Source organism: Megalobrama amblycephala, linkage group LG5 (genome assembly GCF_018812025.1).
Source record: "Megalobrama amblycephala isolate DHTTF-2021 linkage group LG5, ASM1881202v1, whole genome shotgun sequence".
NCBI classification, from domain to species: Eukaryota; Metazoa; Chordata; class Actinopteri; order Cypriniformes; family Xenocyprididae; genus Megalobrama; species Megalobrama amblycephala.
This window is the reverse complement of record NC_063048.1, coordinates 28,895,804-28,914,616: the sequence shown is the minus strand read 5'-3', so window position 1 is coordinate 28,914,616 and position 18,813 is coordinate 28,895,804. Positions and strand designations below refer to the sequence as shown.

Genomic DNA, 18,813 nt, shown 5'->3' with positions numbered 1-18,813 from the left:
TGACACTGACAGCCACTGATCAATACATCCGCGAGTACCACAGAGAAACATCAGGGGCAGCCGCACGAGGAAGTGTTGGTGAATTTCTCATGAATAAAACACGTCAACAAAGCACATAATTAGCATTTCCTAACCCTGTCTAAAAATAGTCTGTAATACTGTGTTCCAATATTTGACCAAATAAATTACAGGAACAGAACATTTTCGCTATACCCCAGGTACAGTAAAAACAGAAAGAAGAAGGAAAGTACAACAAACTTAAAGTATATTTGCATTTCCTGCAGTAAATACCAGTGTTTGTGAAGCAACGAAGGAGTAGTTTTTACATTTTAGGCAAAACATAGTTAGAAACAAAGTAAAATCAAACATGGATCGAGGGAGAGATAGAAACGTCCAATCACAATTCAGTATTAGAGAGACGATTTCAAATTCGGAGTCTAATGCGAGATTTTCAGACTCTAAAAGTGTGCAATTAGAGTTTTTCTTTTCTTTTAAAAAGTTTTATACCTAAAGAAATGTTTACAGCTTTTTTACAATCTCATTTCTCAATACTTAGGTCACTTTTTCAAGACTCTTCACACAGTGAGCACAACAGCAGTCTATGTGAGCTAAACTGTGGATCATTTATCATTGCTTTGGAAAAAAATGCGTTTAATGACATCTGTCAAATTAAATGAATTATTTTCTCACTCAGTGAGAAAACATCACCAAAACTCTATGTACCTACAGGCCAGTTTTGCACATGTTTGCATAATCTTTTCAAAACTGTTTAAACCTAACATAATACAAAAATGAATATGGCAGCAATTTGCTGCATTTCTGCAGGGATACCATATAAAAATATATTCTAAATCTAAAAAATTAAATACTGTCGTAACAATTAGATGTCCTGAACACTTACACAGGTCTTTCAGTTTCATTACCATCTACACAAAAGAAACTTTACAAAAGAAAACATTGTATAACGCTAGTTGTTGTTAGTGTTTTTACCCATTGTTTTACGAGTGACAACCTTTTCTAGTGTTATGGAAGAATGACATGAGACATGTATGAAATGTTTTGGTAGTTTTAGTGCATTTTGAATGTGACATTTACTGCTGTGCCAAGTTGAAAGTTGGTTAGAGTTTTGAAAAAATGACCTAAGTATTGAGAAATGCGTCCTAGTGATTGTAAAAAAACTGTAATATCATGTTAGGGTTGCAAAGGGGCGGAAAGTTTCTGGTAAATTTCCGGAAACTTTCCACGGGAACTTAACCTGCGGAATTTTGGAAATATGCCAATTTGGAAACTTAACAGGAATCTACAGGAATTTATGAGAATTTATGGGAATTAATTGGAAATTTAGGGAAATTTATATAAATGTATAATATTTATATAAAATGTATCATATACAAACATAAATATAAACATTTTGTTTGGTCATAACATGAAATTTCTTTTTCGCATTCAATTAATTCTAATTTAGTAAATATGTAAAATAAATATTTTTGTTTTTACAAAAGATTCCTATTTTAAATAAATGTTGTTGATTAAATTTTTATTCATCAAAGAATCCTGAAAAAAAGTATCACAGGTTATAAAAAATATTAAGCTGCACAACTGTTTCCAACATTGATAATTGAGTATCATATTAGCATATTAGAATAACTTCTGAAGGATCATGTGACACTGAAGACCGGAGTAATGATGCTGAAAATTCAGCTTTGCATTACAGAAATAAATTATATTTTAATCTATATTAAAATAGAAAACCATTATTTTAAATTGTGGTTATATTTGACAATATTACTGTTTTTTCTGTATTTTTGATCAAATGTGCATGTTATGGACTGGGGGAACGCACAGTGCATGCAGGGGGTGTGGCCTCAATAGCCCTGCTGTAAGAAGTGTGCTGTGTGAGTGTCAGGGTAAACCAAAATTATGCTGCAAGATGTTTTTTTACATACATTTAAGTACCCTGTTATAGGCTAACCTGCACTGTAAAAAAAATCCCAGTAAAATTTACGGTAAAAAACCGGCAGCTGTTGTTGCCAGAACTTTACCGTAAAAAATACGGTAGCAACGTAAAAAAAAAATCTGTTACATTTACGGTAAAATAACATATTTCATTAACTGATATTAATTTTAATTTACCAACCTAATGAAGTACTAATATCTGTTTTGCACCTTTATAATACACTGACAGTCACCAAACACAATGGTAATAAGAGTCACATGATTAATCAAAGTTCATCACAAGCAGATTTTCCACAAGCTGAGAAGGACAGCACAAACATATAGAAGGTGCACACAGTGTCATTCACACACACACACTAAACACCATCATGGTAACACACATAACATTTTAAAAATGCAATAAACATTAATTTAACAACATTAGGTGTAACATAAAACCCTAATGTACATAACTGATTAGGAAAAAATGAGAAAAACTAAGAAGAAACAGAGTTATTTCAATGAAAATATATCAAATGTGAAGTGTCATGCAGGGAATTGTGGGAATGTCAATTTACGGTTTTTCACTGTAAATTTTACAATGAATTGTTATTTTCACTTCCAAAAACTGTGAATTTAATGGTATTTTACCGTAAAATTACATTAAATGTACCGTTAGATCTATTACAGTTATTCACCATATAGTACGGGAACTTTCTGTAAACCAATTAACAGTTTTTTACCGCAGCATTTTTACAGTCTTTTACTGTTAAAATCACGGTCATTTTTTACAGTGTGCAATTTTGCAAATTCCCTGTTTATTCCCATATATTCCCGTTAATTCCCATATATTCCCGTTGGAAAGTTTCCAGCTTTGAAAATTCACAGAATTTTGCAACCCTATATGATGTAGACTCGCATGAGGACTCACGTTAGTACTTCTTTTTATATGTGTAAAGGTGCGGTCACATTAGCTAAATTTTGTGGAAAAGATGGTCTAATGTCTATTGTTAATAATAGTGTAGCGACATATGAAGCACAGCTTACGCAGAATTCATTTTCAAACCAAACAGTTTTCGTTTGTTCAGTGCTGTGAATCTGCGTGAACAACTTGATGCCATTGCGGAATCTGTTTTGAAATCTATACCATCACACAAAATTACTAGTTGTGTGGATTACTATTAAAATTATTAGATTTCACTCTTAAAATTTTTGCCGCAACGGAAAAGGTACATTAGCAAAAAACAGAAATCAATTTAAAACCAAGCAGCTTTCTGTTTGTCAACAGGGTGAATTCATGTGACCAACTTGAATGTGTGAAATTTGAGTAGTGAACTTTTTCGCGCTCACGCAAAACTCCCGATCATGCGGGTTTGTATTGAAATGACTAGATATCGCCAATGAAATTTCGCTGAGCAATGCTATTGTAAATGTGACTGCATGTTAAGAGGTGTTGAGTGGTATAGTTTTTGTATAGTGTGCAAAGGGACCCGGGTTAAGATCCCACCTAGTAAAATTACGATTAAACTTGATGGTCTGTCTTTACCATACATTTTCACAATAAAGCATTATAATGTAATGAATTTAGCTAACATGCTGAAATTCATGTGAATGCAAACAGTAAATGACACCGAGTTCTGGTGTATGTAGACACAATTTTATGATCTTATATCCCCGAACCCTGATTTACATCACGCTCTAAAGTGTATACTTTCTTATCACCAGCTAAGTACATACTTGAGACATTTAATTACTTAATACACCATTCGATTTCTAAAAAGACACATTTATAAAAACAAAAATAACTAGATAAATTAAAAGCTGAAACCAGCTAACAAATGTATATTCTAAAAACATTTTGGGAACAGTGATTTGCAATGTTTCTAAAATGTTGAAATGTCCAGTGTTCTTGTTTTGATTAGAATATTATTTATAATGTTAGTGCAACATTCTCCTCCCTTTCTGTACTCAGAATCTAACATTCTTTGAACGTTTATTTGTAATATTCTAATAATGTTAACATTATCATAAGGAATGTTGTTCTAAGAACGTTCATCAAGTAAAAACATCATAAAGACATTCCGAGAATGTTGTTCTTACAGTGTTTTCTCTCAACATCATGAGAATACATATCAAATATTAATGTTATAAGAACGTTCTATAAACATTCTATAAATTTTAAGAACATTTCATCTTAACATTTACATAACCTTCACAAAACATTGTTGGGAATGTTTCCTGTTAGTTGAAAAATTATCTACAAAATAACATTTGAACGGAATACGTATGCTAAGCACTGTTGGAGAAGCAGAACAAAAATAAAACACAAGGGATTTCATAATCCAGTTTTATTACCTGGGATGTAATGAGGCAAGGAAATATAATGTGTGCTGTAATGGTGCAATACTGATCTCTGTGTTGCAGGAGGGGAGGGCTCAGATTCGCATGCAGAGACTCCAGGCAGTGAAACAAGTGGAGATGGCACTGCATATCAGACCTGCGCCAACACAGTGCTCAAGGTGCTGGGGGGCTTGCTGGTGGTGCTGTGCATCTCCTCGTCATGGGTGGGCACCACACAAGTGGTTCAGCTCACGTTCAAATCCTTTTCCTGTCCCTTTTTCATCACATGGTTCAGCACCAACTGGAACATTCTCTTCTTCCCCCTCTACTACTCTGGGCACGTGGCCACCACCAGAGAAAAACAGACGCCTATTCAGAAATTCAGGTGAAGTCAGAATGAATGAAACCACGCTTTTAGAGGAAGTACAATAGTAGCTGACAGGCAACTTACTGTACACCTATTACCGAGACAGTTCCCCTAGAGCAGGTATGGGTAACTCCGGTCCTGCAGAGTTTAGCTCTAGGCCTAACCTAACACACCTGCTTGTAATTTTATAATACTCCTGAAGACTTTGGTTAGATTTTTTAGGTAAGTTTGATTTGGGATGGAGATAAACTCTAAAGCAGGACCAGAATTGCCCATCTCTTCCTTAGAGGAAGGATCAGTAGAAACAATTCAGTCCAATTCATTAAAAAAAATCCACACAAATATATTGTATAACTTTAAAAGTTTTGGAATATATAGCAACAAGTTATATGTAGCACATTTATGATACTTTTATGATCCTTTTTGAAGTATGAATGAGATCGTTTGATTTCATACAAATTCGCCACCAATTCGGCAACATGTAAAAATAAATACTTAATACTTAATAAATACTTATGAATTGCCTTGAGAGTGTGTTGAACAATTCTAGTTTCATTTGCATTTTGGGGTGTCTCTCTGAAGCTTAAAGGTTTAGTTCAGCCAAAAATGAAATTCTGTCATTAATTACTCACCCTCACGTCGTTCCACACCCGTAAGACCTTTGTTCATCTTCGAAATAAAAAAAATGTATCCCCCATATAAAGCAACATAATTACCTTCATTCAAGGTCCAGAAAGGAAGACATTGTTAAAATAGTCAACGTGACTACAGTGGTTCAACCTTAATGTTTTGAAGCGACAAGAATACTTTTTGTGCGCAAAAACAAAACAAAAATAACGACTTTATTCAACAAACAAAAGCGCTGCAACGAAAATAGCATGACAGGGGAGAGGTAAATTTGTTGAATAAAGTCATTATTTTTGTTTTGTTTTTGCACACAAAAACTACTCTCGTCGCTTCATAACATTAAGGTTGAACCACTTTAGTCACATGGACTATTTTAACTAGGGCTGCAACGATTAATCGCGATTAATCGTTTGCAAAATAAAAGTCTGTTAACGTAATATATATGTGTGTGTTCTGTGTATAATAATCATGTATATATAAATACACACACATTCATGTATATATTTAAGAAAAATGTTATATTTATATATAAAATATTTATGTTTATATGTAATATAAAATATATATAAATATATATTTACAATACATGCATATATTTCTAAACTTTATACCTGCATGTGTGTGTATTTATATATACATAATTATTATACACAGAACACATATATTACGTAAACACAGACTTTTATTTTGCAAAATAAATAATCGCGATTAATCGTTGCAGCCCTAATTTTAACATTGTCCTTAATACCTTTCTGGACATTGCTTTCTACTGAGGATTAAAAAACCTCTTGGATTTCATCAAAAATATCTTCGTTTGTGTTTCAAAGATGAACGAATGTCTTACGGGTGTGGAACGACATGAGGGTGAGTAATAAATGACTGAAATTTCATTTTTAGTTTAACTAACCCTTTAATGCCATAAATCTGGAGTTCGGTTCATTTGTACTTCTGCATATTTAAAGTTAGCATGTCTCAACTGGTTACACGACACTTGAGAACCAACATTTGTCATAATTAACATCAAACCTAATTTGAAACTTCAACTACAGATTATCAGAATATGCAAAATATTTTCCTCTCATTTCATGATGTAGGGAATGTAGTCGGTTGTTTGGGGAGGATGGAATGTCTCTGAAGGTGTTTCTGAAGAGAACGGCACCTTTCTCCATCTTGTGGACGCTGACTAACTACCTGTACCTGTTAGCACTGAGAAAACTAACCGCCACAGACGTCTCAGCGCTCTACTGCTGCCACAAGGCTTTCGTCTTCCTCTTGTCATGGATTGTTCTCAAAGATCGCTTCATGGGTGTGCGGGTAGGTGGAATATAACCCTGACAATTTAACTATTATTCGGCTAGTTGGAGAATTTTGTCTGTTTTTAATTAGCGGTCCAAGCATCAACACCATTTTTACCTCAGCAATCGAGGAAGTTGAAATTTAGCAAGAATTTTATTTCATTCAAATGCTAACATTTTGTTTACAAGTAGAGGGTGTCCATAAGAACTTCTAAACCAAAATGTATAAGAATTGGCCATAGAGGGCGATATAATGTTTACATACCCAGGTGAAAAAAAAGTACACTTCTATAATGTACTTAAAGTGCACTAATTTTGTGCTTAATATACTAAAATTATTTTTTAGTACTTCTTAAGATAATCTTAAGAACATCTAAGTGTACTCAACTGTGCTATTTTGAGACACCATGAAATATGAACTAAAATGTGCTTTTAATAAACTATCTCTGCATTAAAAAAATTTATTTAGTTACCACTTGTAGTACACTATGGGTTCAAATGCTAAATATATATATTTTTAAATACAGAGATATTATATTAAAAGCACATTTTAGTTCATATTTCATAGTGTCTCAAAATAGCTTAGATGTTCTTAAGATTATCTTAAGAAGTACTAATTTTTAGTATATTAAGTACAAAATTAGTGCACGAAAATAGAGCACTTTAAGTACATTATAGAAATGTACTTTTTTTCACCTGGGTAGACTTTTTTATTTATATCTCAGGAACTGTGTAGGATAAGATCTAAATTCTTGCCTTTTAATCTTTGAGTCTGCCTGAATATAGTAATTTGGTTTTCATTCTTTGTTATTTCTTTCAATAAAATTGAAACTCAAATTATGAAAACCAACCTCTCATTTAAAAGCTATTTCCTAATTGAACTAAAGACTAATCCTGGCTTAACCTAAGCCCTGTCTGTGAAACCAGGCCTATATTTGCTGTATATCTAGAATTTCAAAAGACAAAAAATTATAACTGATTTGCTTTTTGTGACTGTAATATCTAAAGAAGTACACATGCATTAACTTTGTACACATGGTACAACAGAACAATGTATGTATAGGGTGAATTCAGGGTGATTGGGACACATTTTGCCATTAAGATAACTTGGATAAAGTGTCCCAGTCAACCTGAATTCGCCTCCTTCTTCTGATTTTATGGCCCATATTAACTTAAGAAACTTCTCAAAATTGTGCAACAGTGAACAGGGAATTCAAAAAGGCACAGCAAAACTAATTTAGTTATTTTGATCATGTTATCCAAACATGTGCCTGAATCCCAATAATTGCCGCTTGCTGCTGTACTTTATTTGGTGAGTAGCCATTTAATTAGCAGGATAGTCCTTCTCACAAAATAAACACTTTTGGGTTATACAGGACCTCTATGCTTTGCATTGTGGTCCTGATCACCCTGTCAGGGCTTATTTTGTGAAAGTGACTGGCTGACTTTACATTATCCTTTACATATACTCACGCCCATTATAGGATATATGAATGAATCGCCATGGATGGATAATTATTACAGTGAGTGTGCTGAAATGAGTTACCTGGTGACGTATAAAATGATTCATGAAGTTTAAACAGCAGCTTGATAATTATAGCAAAGGGATAAGTGATGCTGCACTGATTTTTAACAGATACCAGATGCTAATGGTGAGTCAATGAGAAATTTTTCTCATTCAAGTATAAAAAAGCTTTGCTTTGCCAGAAGCTGTTATTATGCTTACGTCAGAATTCTTGACTTTCATTGCACTTAATGTTTTAGATCTGCACTCATGACTTCTTTAGTATATGCTAATTACTCCCAGAAAACATGTTTCTATTTTCAGCTATCAAACTCATATTGAAGTGCACTGATGTTTATTTTAGTATAAACTTCAATTGTTTTTTGAAGGCTTTATTGATTAATAATATCTTCGTAATCTTTTTCTTTTAGATTGTGGCTGCCATTATGGCTATCACAGGCATTGTGATGATGGCGTATGCTGATGGTTTCCATGGGGATTCGTTTATGGGTGTGGCCTTAGCAGTCGGCTCCGCCTCCACTTCTGCTCTCTACAAGGTCAGTGCAGTTCCTGCTCAGCTGAAAATACTGATTCTCAGAAGAGCCTTGATGAGCATTAAGACTCCTTTAGTATTGATATGCTTTTACTGCAAAACCTCTTTGTACCACTCAGGTGCTGTTTAAGATGTTCCTCGGCAGCGCCAATTTGGGAGAGGCTGCTCATTTCTTCTCCACGATGGGCATTTTCAATCTCATCTTCATCTCCTGTGTTCCCCTCATCCTGTACTTTACCAAAGTGGAGCACTGGGGTTCCCTCTCGTCTTTGCCCTGGGGTTACCTCTGCGGGGTAGCCGGCCTTTGGCTAGGTAACATGGAATTATGGAAATAATATATTCTTCACTAAGCCCCACCTTACAAACATTAGTGGCCAATCTGATTTTAGCAACATTTAACCTGCAAAAATACATTGTTCAATACATATGTATTCTACAATTATCTAACGAAATATTTGTGGGTTTTATGTTTCGGATGCTGGTAAACATAATGAAATATAAATGATGCATACTGCTGTTCAAAAGTTTGGGGTCAGTAAGATTTTTTTATTTCAATATATTTTTTATTTCAATATAAAAATATATATTTATATATATATTTTTTTTTATTCATTTTATTTCGTCAGTCGAAAAGAAATGAAGGTTTTTGATGAAAACATTCCAGGATTATTCTCCTTACAGTGGATTTCAGTGGCTACCAACAGATTGAAGGTCCAAACAGCAGTTTCAGTGCAGCTTCAAGGGCTTTAAACGATACCAGATGAGTAATAAGGGTCTTATCTAGCGAAACGATCGGTCATTTTCGACAAAAATACAACCGTTTATGCTTTATAAACAAAATATCGCCTTGAACGTACTTTCCGCTTCCGCATTCTTCATAACGCTTACGCTGTATGTCCTACGCCTTCCCTATTCTACTTACGGAACGAACGCAGCGCCAGTTTCGCTTTTTTCCGTAACTTGAATAGGGAAGGCGTAGGACATTCAGCGTAAGCGTTACGAAGGCGATATTTTGTTTATAAAGCATAAACGGTTGTATTTTTGTCGAAAATGACTGATCGTTTCGCTAGATAAGACCCTTATTCCTCGTCTGGGATCGTTTAAAGCCCTTGAAGCTGCACTGAAACTGCAGTTTGGACCTTTAATCTGTTGGTAGCCATTGAAATCCACTATAAGGAGAATAATCCTGGAATGTTTTCATCAAAAACCTTAATTTCTTTTCGACTGACGAAAGAAAGACATAAACATCTTGGATGACATGGGGGTGAGTAAATTTATCAGGAAAAGTGTATTTAAAAGTGGACTAATCCTTTAAATGGATCAAAAGTGACAGTAAAAAGTATGTTTCAAAAGTCTTTTGAACTTTCTATTCATCAAAGAATCCTGAGAAACATGTATCATGGATTCCTCAAAAATATTAAGCAGCACACTGTTTTCAACATTGATAAAATATAAGAAATATTTCTTGGTCCAGCTAAATCTTGACCCCTTGGTCTGAGCAGGAAACAGTAAATGAGGGATAAAACTTTTTATGCGTTTTGGCCACTGATTTACACGGCAATGGCGTTTTGGGGGCCTGAAAATGCAAACTTTGAAAACGGGTTTCAAAGTGCAAGTTTTTGAAAACAATACTGTCATCGTCTCTATGTAAACTACAAAAACGTGCATTTGCGCATTCATGCACGTGTATTACATGTTCAGTCCATAGACACATAGGGCCCTATTTTAATGATCTAAGCACATGGTCTAAAGCGCAAGGCGCAAGTGCACTTTTGCTAGTTTAATGACAGGAAAAATGGTCGGCGTGCCTGGTGCATGGTCTAAAAGGGTTGTCCCTATTCTCTTAATGAGTAATGGGTGTGTTTTGGGCATAAAGTGCAATAAACCAATCAGAGTCTCATCTCCCATTCCCTTTAAAAGCCAGTTGCGCTTCCACAGTTGCAAATCCATGGCGGATTCGCTATTTACATGGCGGTATTAGCAAGCGGAAAAACTAAAAACTGGCGCAGTCGTTTTCAGTTCCCTCTAAATAGCAACACACCTCGTTTTCAGACCAGCACACCCATGGGCACACAAATGCATTTGCTATTTAAACAACGTTGCCCAGGATGTGAAAATGATAACTGCGTGGGGCTGAAACTAGCAAAAAACACTTATAAGGCCCCTAGTGTTTCTTTACACAGTACCATCGCCAACTACTGGCCTGGCATACATAATACAGCATCTTTAGTCTTTTTTGCGGATCCGTGTGAACGGGGATCGTTTTGACAACGTTGTCATCTGTACACGAAAAACGCAAAGGAAAACAATAATAGTAAGACTATCGCCCATTTCATGCCAACTTTAAGTTTGTACACAGTTACTGGCGTTAAATCCTGCTGATGGTTTACCACTTGATCACTGCTTGTTCAGATGTGAGTTAGTGTTGTAGTGGATCAAATACAACCCTTAAAATACACTTCCAAGAGTGCTTTAAGTGCTTAGTAAGTGAGAGAAATCAGGTTAGAATCATCAGTTTACACCTCGAAGTAGCATTTCTTAGATATCCAATATGTGCTGCATCAGACTGTGTAAAGCTTGATAGTAACAGATCCACTTATATTTACTGTATATTTGAGCTGAAGTGGAGCTCTGTGTCTCTACGGTGTTTTAAAGATAAGATGATATCCATTATCTTTTGTCACTCGTCCAAATCACGTGATGTTATCTGTGTATTTAGACACTTATTTAGAGAGGACTGAATGACAAAAGATAGTATATGAAACAAACAAAGCATTACATAAAGTTCCTGTTTCTTATTTCTCTCTCTCTCTCTTTCTGTGTTTTAGTATTTAACATCCTGGTCAATGTAGGAGTGGTACTCACATATCCTATTCTCATATCCATCGGGACGTTACTCAGTGTTCCAGGCAATGCAGGTGCGTGAGTCTGTGCTGTACGTCACATAAGGCAATACATGATGAAATTTCATTTGAAATATACAGTATATACTGTATGTATTTACCCTCTTACACGCTATTACGGTTTCTGAAAGTGTACAGAACAAATCAAAGTAAGATTTAGCATTAAAGAATGAATCCCACAAAATCTGTCCAGGTCATATTTTATATAATTATATTTTGTAAATGATTTTTTTTTAAAAAGTACAGTAGAGCAAATCTCTCAGCTTTCCCTAAAACAACATATGAAACTCTTATTATAAGTGTCATCCGTCAAAGCAAACAACTGCACCATGACAAAGGGGTGGTGAGGTTGTCAAGGCAACAGTAAATGAAAACATTTCGAGGTCAATGTTAAATTGTGTGTAGCTTTTCTTCTTCTTTCAAAAAAAAAAAGCTCCATGATTCACTAGCAACAAATAGTATGATTCACTGGTTATTTATGCTACATTCCTTATGTTTGTCTGTGTACTACATGATTGTGAATATGAATTTATAGTTGCATTTTATTATTATAAAGCATTTCACATTATTTTCATAGCCAGTAATGAGGAACCAAGGCTATTATAAACTTGCTTCGATTTTTGCCTTCATTAGCACCAAAGTTCATATTTATTTTGAAGTCAGCAAACTGCCACTGGATTGCAATTACTATTCATCTAAAGGGAACTCGCCCTAAAATATCAGCAACTAATGCTGAACATTTCCTTATTAAAGGTAATGAATTTCATTTCACTGGAGTTAATTGGTTGCGTGGCAGAGAGAACTTTGCCAGAATCATTAAGTCTCAAACAGTATTTAGACAGTGTGGGCACAAGGTCACATTTGATTTATAAAACTCACTCTTGTGTAGATAAGTAATTAACAGGAATTGCTAACAAAACACTGCACTGTAAAAAAGGTAGAAATCCTGCCACTGTTAATCACATTAATAATATGTAAAACTATTGCACACGGTTTCATCCAAGTCTGGTTAATCTTTCAGTTCTGCCTAATTAATTTTAGAACTTTCATTGTCCTTCTGTTACTTTTCGAAAAAATCAGCCTGAAAGATCTAAAAATCTGAGACATACTGGGCCTCATTTATCAATCTAGCGTAAAAACAAACACAGAAATCATCTTGTGATTCATGAAGCAGTCATATGCTGCCAGTCCCAATGTACAAATGATCATATGTTGATAAATGTGGCGGCTGAAAACAGTCGTCATTTAAATATGACGCCGCTAAAAATTCACGGTTTAGAAGCCTCGCCCCTAGAGTTTACGACATGGAGAAACGTAACCAGGCCAAGAAGAGGAAGTACTCTCATGAAAGAGAAATTGATATTACTCCAAAAACACCCGTTAACCTCATAATTGCAAACAATTAAAGGGTTAGTTCACCCAAAAATTTCATTAATTACTCAACTTCATGTCATTCAACACCTGTAAGACCTTCCATCATCTTCAGAACACAAATTAAGGTATTTTTGATGAAATCTGACAGGTATATGACTCGTCCATAGACAGCAATATAATCACCACTTTCAAGGTCCAGAAAGGTACTAAAGACATCTTTAAAACAGTCGACGTGACTGCAGTGATTCAACCTTAATTTTATGAAGCGACGAGATTACTTTTTGTGCGCAAAAACAAAAATTATCCTTACGCAGTTGCCGCAGTAAGCAGAATGAATGCTTCCGTGTTTACGTCCGAATGCCGGCTTAGTATTGGCCAAAGCTGCACACGTGAGCAGCACGACACATGCATGTGATGCTGACGCAGGAGCCGGCCAATAATGAGTCGGTGTTCTGACGTAGAACCTGGAAGTGCTGGATGTAAACAACATATGAGAATGACACAGAAGAAAAGATATTGTTGAATAAAGTCGTTATTTTTGTTTTGCTTTTTGCGCACAAAAAGTTTTCTCAGCGCTTCATAAAATAAAGGTTGAACCAAATAAACTGATCAAATATATAGGTGGTAAAAAATGGTAAAAAGATGTTGTAAAGTTGTAAAGAACATTTGTTATTACTTGTTACTTGAATAAATTCAAATGCTATTAAAAAGTTCACCAAAACCATATGAAACTGACAAGAAAAATCTTTTTATTTCTCTATGCGGTGAGCAGCCATTGACGTGCTGAAGCATGAGGTCATCTTCAGCGTGGTGCGTCTGGCTGCCACCTGCATCATCTGCCTGGGCTTCCTGCTGCTGCTGCTCCCCGAGGAGTGGGACACGGTCACCCTGCGCTTCCTCACCACCCTGGCCGACAAGAAGACAGAGGAGCATGGCGAGGAGCTCACAGAATCCAGCGTCCACACGCGCAGCCGGAGTAGAGCCAACGGAGCCGTATCCATCCCGATGGCATGACCTTTGACCTGTGAATGAGTAGCCAGCGATCAGCATTGATCCATCATGTGGCAGCCTTTGAGAAAATAAAAAAAAAGAACAGTTTGATTGTATTTAGGGTTTTGGAAAGAAGACAAAAGAGATTAAGCAAAGTGAAGAGGAAGGAAGGTACACTGCCCTGCCAAAAAATAAATAAAAGTCACTGTTTGGATTTAAATAGGCAAATCCTTAAGAGTCTATGATAGGATTATTATTTCAGTGATTATTATGTTTCTAGCATGTTATGTTTGGCAACAGTTCTTCTAACTCTAACTGATGGAGTGTGTAGCTTTTCATTTCTTAAACAACCATGTCGGAAGAACAACAATGTCAAGATTTATCAGGCTCAAATTGTGAAAGAATTGTTGGGAGGGAGCTTGAAGAATCATTTTCACTCATGAATTGGCCCCTCTGAATCCAGACCTCAAATTCATTGAAAGTCTTTGGGATGTGCTGGAGAAGGACTTTATAGAGTGCTCACCTCTTGCATTGTCAATACAAGATCTTGATGCACCTCTTGATGGAAATAAAGGGTTGTGATGTTATTTCCATCAAGAGGTACATCACGTTTTTGGTTGGGAGCCCCCTTGGTCAAGATCTTTCACAATTTGAACCTGATGAATCTTGATATTGTCATCCTGGAATATGGCCATGATGTGTCTTCCTTACATGGTTGTTTAGGAAATGAAAAGCTACACACTCCATCTATTAGGGTTAGAAGAACTGTTGACAAACACATAAAATAGAATCACAGCAATAATGATCCAATCATAGACTCTTAAAGGATTAGTTCACTTCAGAATTCAAATGTCCTGATAATTTACTCACCCCCATGTCATCCAAGATGTTCATGTCTTTCTTTCTTCAGTCGAAAAGAAATTAAGGTTTTTTTTAGGACAACATTCCTGGATTGTTCTCCATATAGTGATCCAAGACAAGGAATAAGGGTCTTGTCTAGTGAAATGATTGGTCATTTTCTAAAAAAATGTATGTACTTTTTAACTACAAATGCTCATCTTGCACTGCTCTGCGATGTGCCACACATTACGTAATCACGTTGGAAAGGCCACACGTGACGTAGGCGGAAGTACCAATCCAGTGTCTACAAAGCAAACGTGCAAAGACAAACGCCCTTAACAAAACAAAAGGTAAAACAATGATGTCGGATGATTTTGAAGTTGGAGGAGAAAATGAGATGGAGTTTTCTTTTAGAAAATCCTGGAATGTTTTCCTCAAAAACCTTAATTTATTTTCGACTGATGAAAGAAAGACAAACATCTTGGATGACAATGGGGGTGAGTAAATTATCAGGAAATTTTAATTCTGAAGTGAACTAATCCTTTAAGCATTTGCCTATTTAAATCCAAACAGCGACTTTTTTTTTTTTGGCCGGGCAGTGTATTTTCTTTAATAATAACCACAACAGAAAGATAAGAGCATGCTATCCTGCTCTTCAATAGAGTTGACAGTGGAGGCTTGAGTGTTCTGAGAATAGCATCCCACTAAAACAGGGATATTTACTGACAGAATTTTTTTATTTTACCGAAGGGATATAGCATTCTCTTCCCTGCCATTTCTATGGGAAGATACGCATCCATTCCATAGAAATGGACTTTCAGACTTTCGTCTCCCGCTGCACGCCGTTCCTGCACCCCTGCACCCCTCCGCTAGCCCTCCCCATGGAATGTATTCTATGAATATAGACTCTGTCAGGGCCAGTTCGGCTCGCTGTACACATGAATGCATTCAGAGATCAGATATATATGAATATGAAATATGAGGATTATTTGCATTGTATGTAGTAGTGTAATATACGTAGGAGAAAAATATTATGCTGTAATGAATAAGTCTTTCTTTTCCTTTTATAATAAAAGACAAAAATAAAGATTTGCTTTGAAAACTGTCTGTCATGGTATTATTTTGGACACATGGGCATATAGTGCGACAGTCACATTCTACAAAAAGGAATTGATTCAATATTCAAGCATAAAATGTTTTCCCCTGGTTTCACAGACCATGCTTAAGATAATCCTAGACTAAAATGCATGAATGAGCTGTTTTAACTGAAAGCAACTTGCACTGACATATCTTAAAATATGTCACTGTCATTGTTTTGTCTCAAGATGAACACCAGTAATGTTTTTTTCTAGTGAACATTCATAAAAGCTACTTAAAGGTGACCTAGAATTAAATATTGAATTTACCTTGGCATAGTTGAATAACAAGAGTTCAGTACATTGAAAAGACATACACTGAGTTTCAAACTCCATTGTTTCCTCCTTCTTATATAAATCTCATTTGTTTAAAAGACCTCAGAAGAACAGGCGAATCTCAACATAACACACGACTGTTACGTAACAGTCTGGATCATTAATATGTACGCCCCCAATATTTGCATATGCCAGCTCATGTTCAAGGCATTAGACAAGGGCAGAACGTCTGGATCTGTGCACAGCTGAATCATCAGACTAGGTAAGCAAGCAAGAACAATAGCGAAAAATGGCAGATGGAGCAATAATAACTGATGATATTTTTAGTGAAATTTGTGAATTGTCTTTCTAAATGTTTCGTTAGCATGTTGCTAATGTACTGTTAAATGTGGTTAAAGTTACCATCGTTTCTTACTGTATTCACCGAGACAAGAGAGCCGTCGCTATTCTCATTTTTAAACACTTGCAGTCTGTATAATTCATAAACACAACTTCATTCTTTATAAATCTCTCCAACAGTGTGTAATGTTAGCTTTAGCCACGGAGCACCATCAAACTCATTCAGAATCAAATGTAAACATCCAAATAAATACCATACCCACATGATCCCATGTATGCATGCAGCATGCATGATGAACATCTTGTAAAGATCCATTTTGAGGGTTATATTAGCTGTGTGAACTGTGTTTATGTTGTTCAAGGCAAGCGCGAGCTCCGGGGGCAGGGGAGCACGAGAATTAAAGGGGCCGCAACCTATATATCGGTGCATAGTTAATGATGCCCCAAAATAGGCAGTTAAAAAATGAATTTAAAAAAATCTATGGGGTATTTTGAGCTGAAACTTCACAGACACATTCAGGGGACACCTTAGACTTATATTACATCTTTTATAAAGAAGTTCTAGGGCACCTTTAAATATCCAAATTGAACTAAGGCCTACTCCTGGCTTAGGCTAAGCCCTGTTTGTGAAACCAGGCCATAAACATCTCAAGAGACCTAACCTGAGCTTTGAGTATGTTAAGTGATCTTATATATTTTGACAGAAGACGCAAGCTGAATTCCTGATGAAGAACCACGCTACCCATAATCCTGAAGAGATTAGAATGAAGACGGAAATTGGAAAGCATTTCCATTAACATAATCAAGATGATCTCCCTATACTTTCAAACAACATATATTGGAATATTTTGCAATTGCAATAAAATTCTTTTCATCAAACCATTAATTTCCACAAAACATTGAGCAGCAAAACTGTTTTTAAAGGGTTAGTTCACCCAAAAATGAAAATTCTGTCATTTATTACTTACCCTCATGTCGTTCCACACCCGTAAGACCTTCGTTATTTTAGTTGAAATCTGATGGCTCCGTGAGGCCTTCATAGGGAGCAATGACACTTCCTCTCTCAAGATCCATAAAGGTACTAAAAACATATTTAAATCGGTTCATGCGAGTACAGTGGTTCAATGTTAATATTATAAAGCGACGAGAATATTTTTGGAGCTCCAAAAAAACCAAAATAACGACTTATTTAGTGATGGCCGATTTCAAAACACTGCTTCATGAAGCATCGGAGCACAGATGAATCAGTGTGTCGAATCATGATTCAGATCGCGTGTCAAACTACCAACGGCTGAAATCACGTGACTTTGGCGCGCCGAACAGCAGATTCGACACACTGATTCATCTGTGCTCCGATGCTTCCTGAAGCAGTGTTTTGAAATCGGTCATCACTAAATAAGTCGTTATTTAGTTTTTTTTGGCGCTCCAAAAATATTCTCGTCGCTTTATAATATTAATATTGAAGCACTGTACTCACAGGAACCGATTTAAATATGTTTTTAGTACCTTTATGGATCTTGAGAGAGGAAGTGTCATTGCTCCTTATGAAGGCCTCACTGAGCCATCAGATTTCAACTAAAATATCTTAATTTGTGTTCTGAAGATTAACGAAGGTCTTACAGGTGTGGAGCGACATGAGAGTAAGTAATAAATGACAGAATTTTCATTTTTGGGTGAACTAACCCTTTAGAAATATTTCTTGAGCAGCAAATCAGCATATTAGAATAATTTCTGAAGGATCATGTATAATTTCTGAAGACTGGAGTAATGATGTTGAAAATTCAGCTTTGCAATCAATATATAAGATAAAAAAAGATAAAAAAAAAAACATTTTTAATTGTAATAATATTTCACTGTATTGCTGTTTGTACTGTATTTTTGATCAAATAAATGCAGCATTGGTGAGCAGAAGAGACTACTTTCAAAAACACTTTACCAACAAAATTTTGAATAGTAGTGTACATGTTTTTTTGTTTGTTTGTTTGTTTTTTCTCAGCAATGCCATAGAAGATACATTTTTGGTTCCCCAAAGAACCTTTCAGTGATTGGAAGTGTGAAGAAGAATCTTTTGTGCAATGGAAAGATTCCATGGATGTTAAAGGTTCTTTGTGGAACCATCAATGCCAATAAAGAACCTTTATATTTAAGAGTGTAACAATAGACATCCCATGAGCATAAACGCTCTATAGGTTTGAGCATGTGTGAATGTGAGAATGAGAATGTCCATTGCTCACTGTGCCACAGCTCTGACCATGATATATACCAGAATACAGAAAAACACATGCTGATTGACTTAGAAAAACCCATCATTCCCTCATTTTTCCCTGCTATAAA

General features: G+C 35.6%; 1 protein-coding gene across 2 annotated transcripts in view; it reads left to right on the top strand.

Moving 5' to 3' along the window:
- slc35f4 (solute carrier family 35 member F4) overlaps window positions 1-14,640 on the top strand; it is a 41,547-nt gene extending 26,907 nt beyond the window's left edge. For both annotated transcript variants that reach the window (XM_048191698.1, XM_048191699.1), the window contains exons 2-7: window positions 4,360-4,660; window positions 6,364-6,583; window positions 8,500-8,625; window positions 8,741-8,933; window positions 11,450-11,539; window positions 13,671-14,640. In XM_048191698.1, coding sequence (XP_048047655.1) covers window positions 4,360-4,660; window positions 6,364-6,583; window positions 8,500-8,625; window positions 8,741-8,933; window positions 11,450-11,539; window positions 13,671-13,912 — 1,172 coding nt within the window. In that variant the 3' untranslated portion in view covers window positions 13,913-14,640. The remainder of the gene's footprint in view (window positions 1-4,359; window positions 4,661-6,363; window positions 6,584-8,499; window positions 8,626-8,740; window positions 8,934-11,449; window positions 11,540-13,670) is intronic.
- Window positions 14,641-18,813: the final 4,173 nt, after the last annotated feature.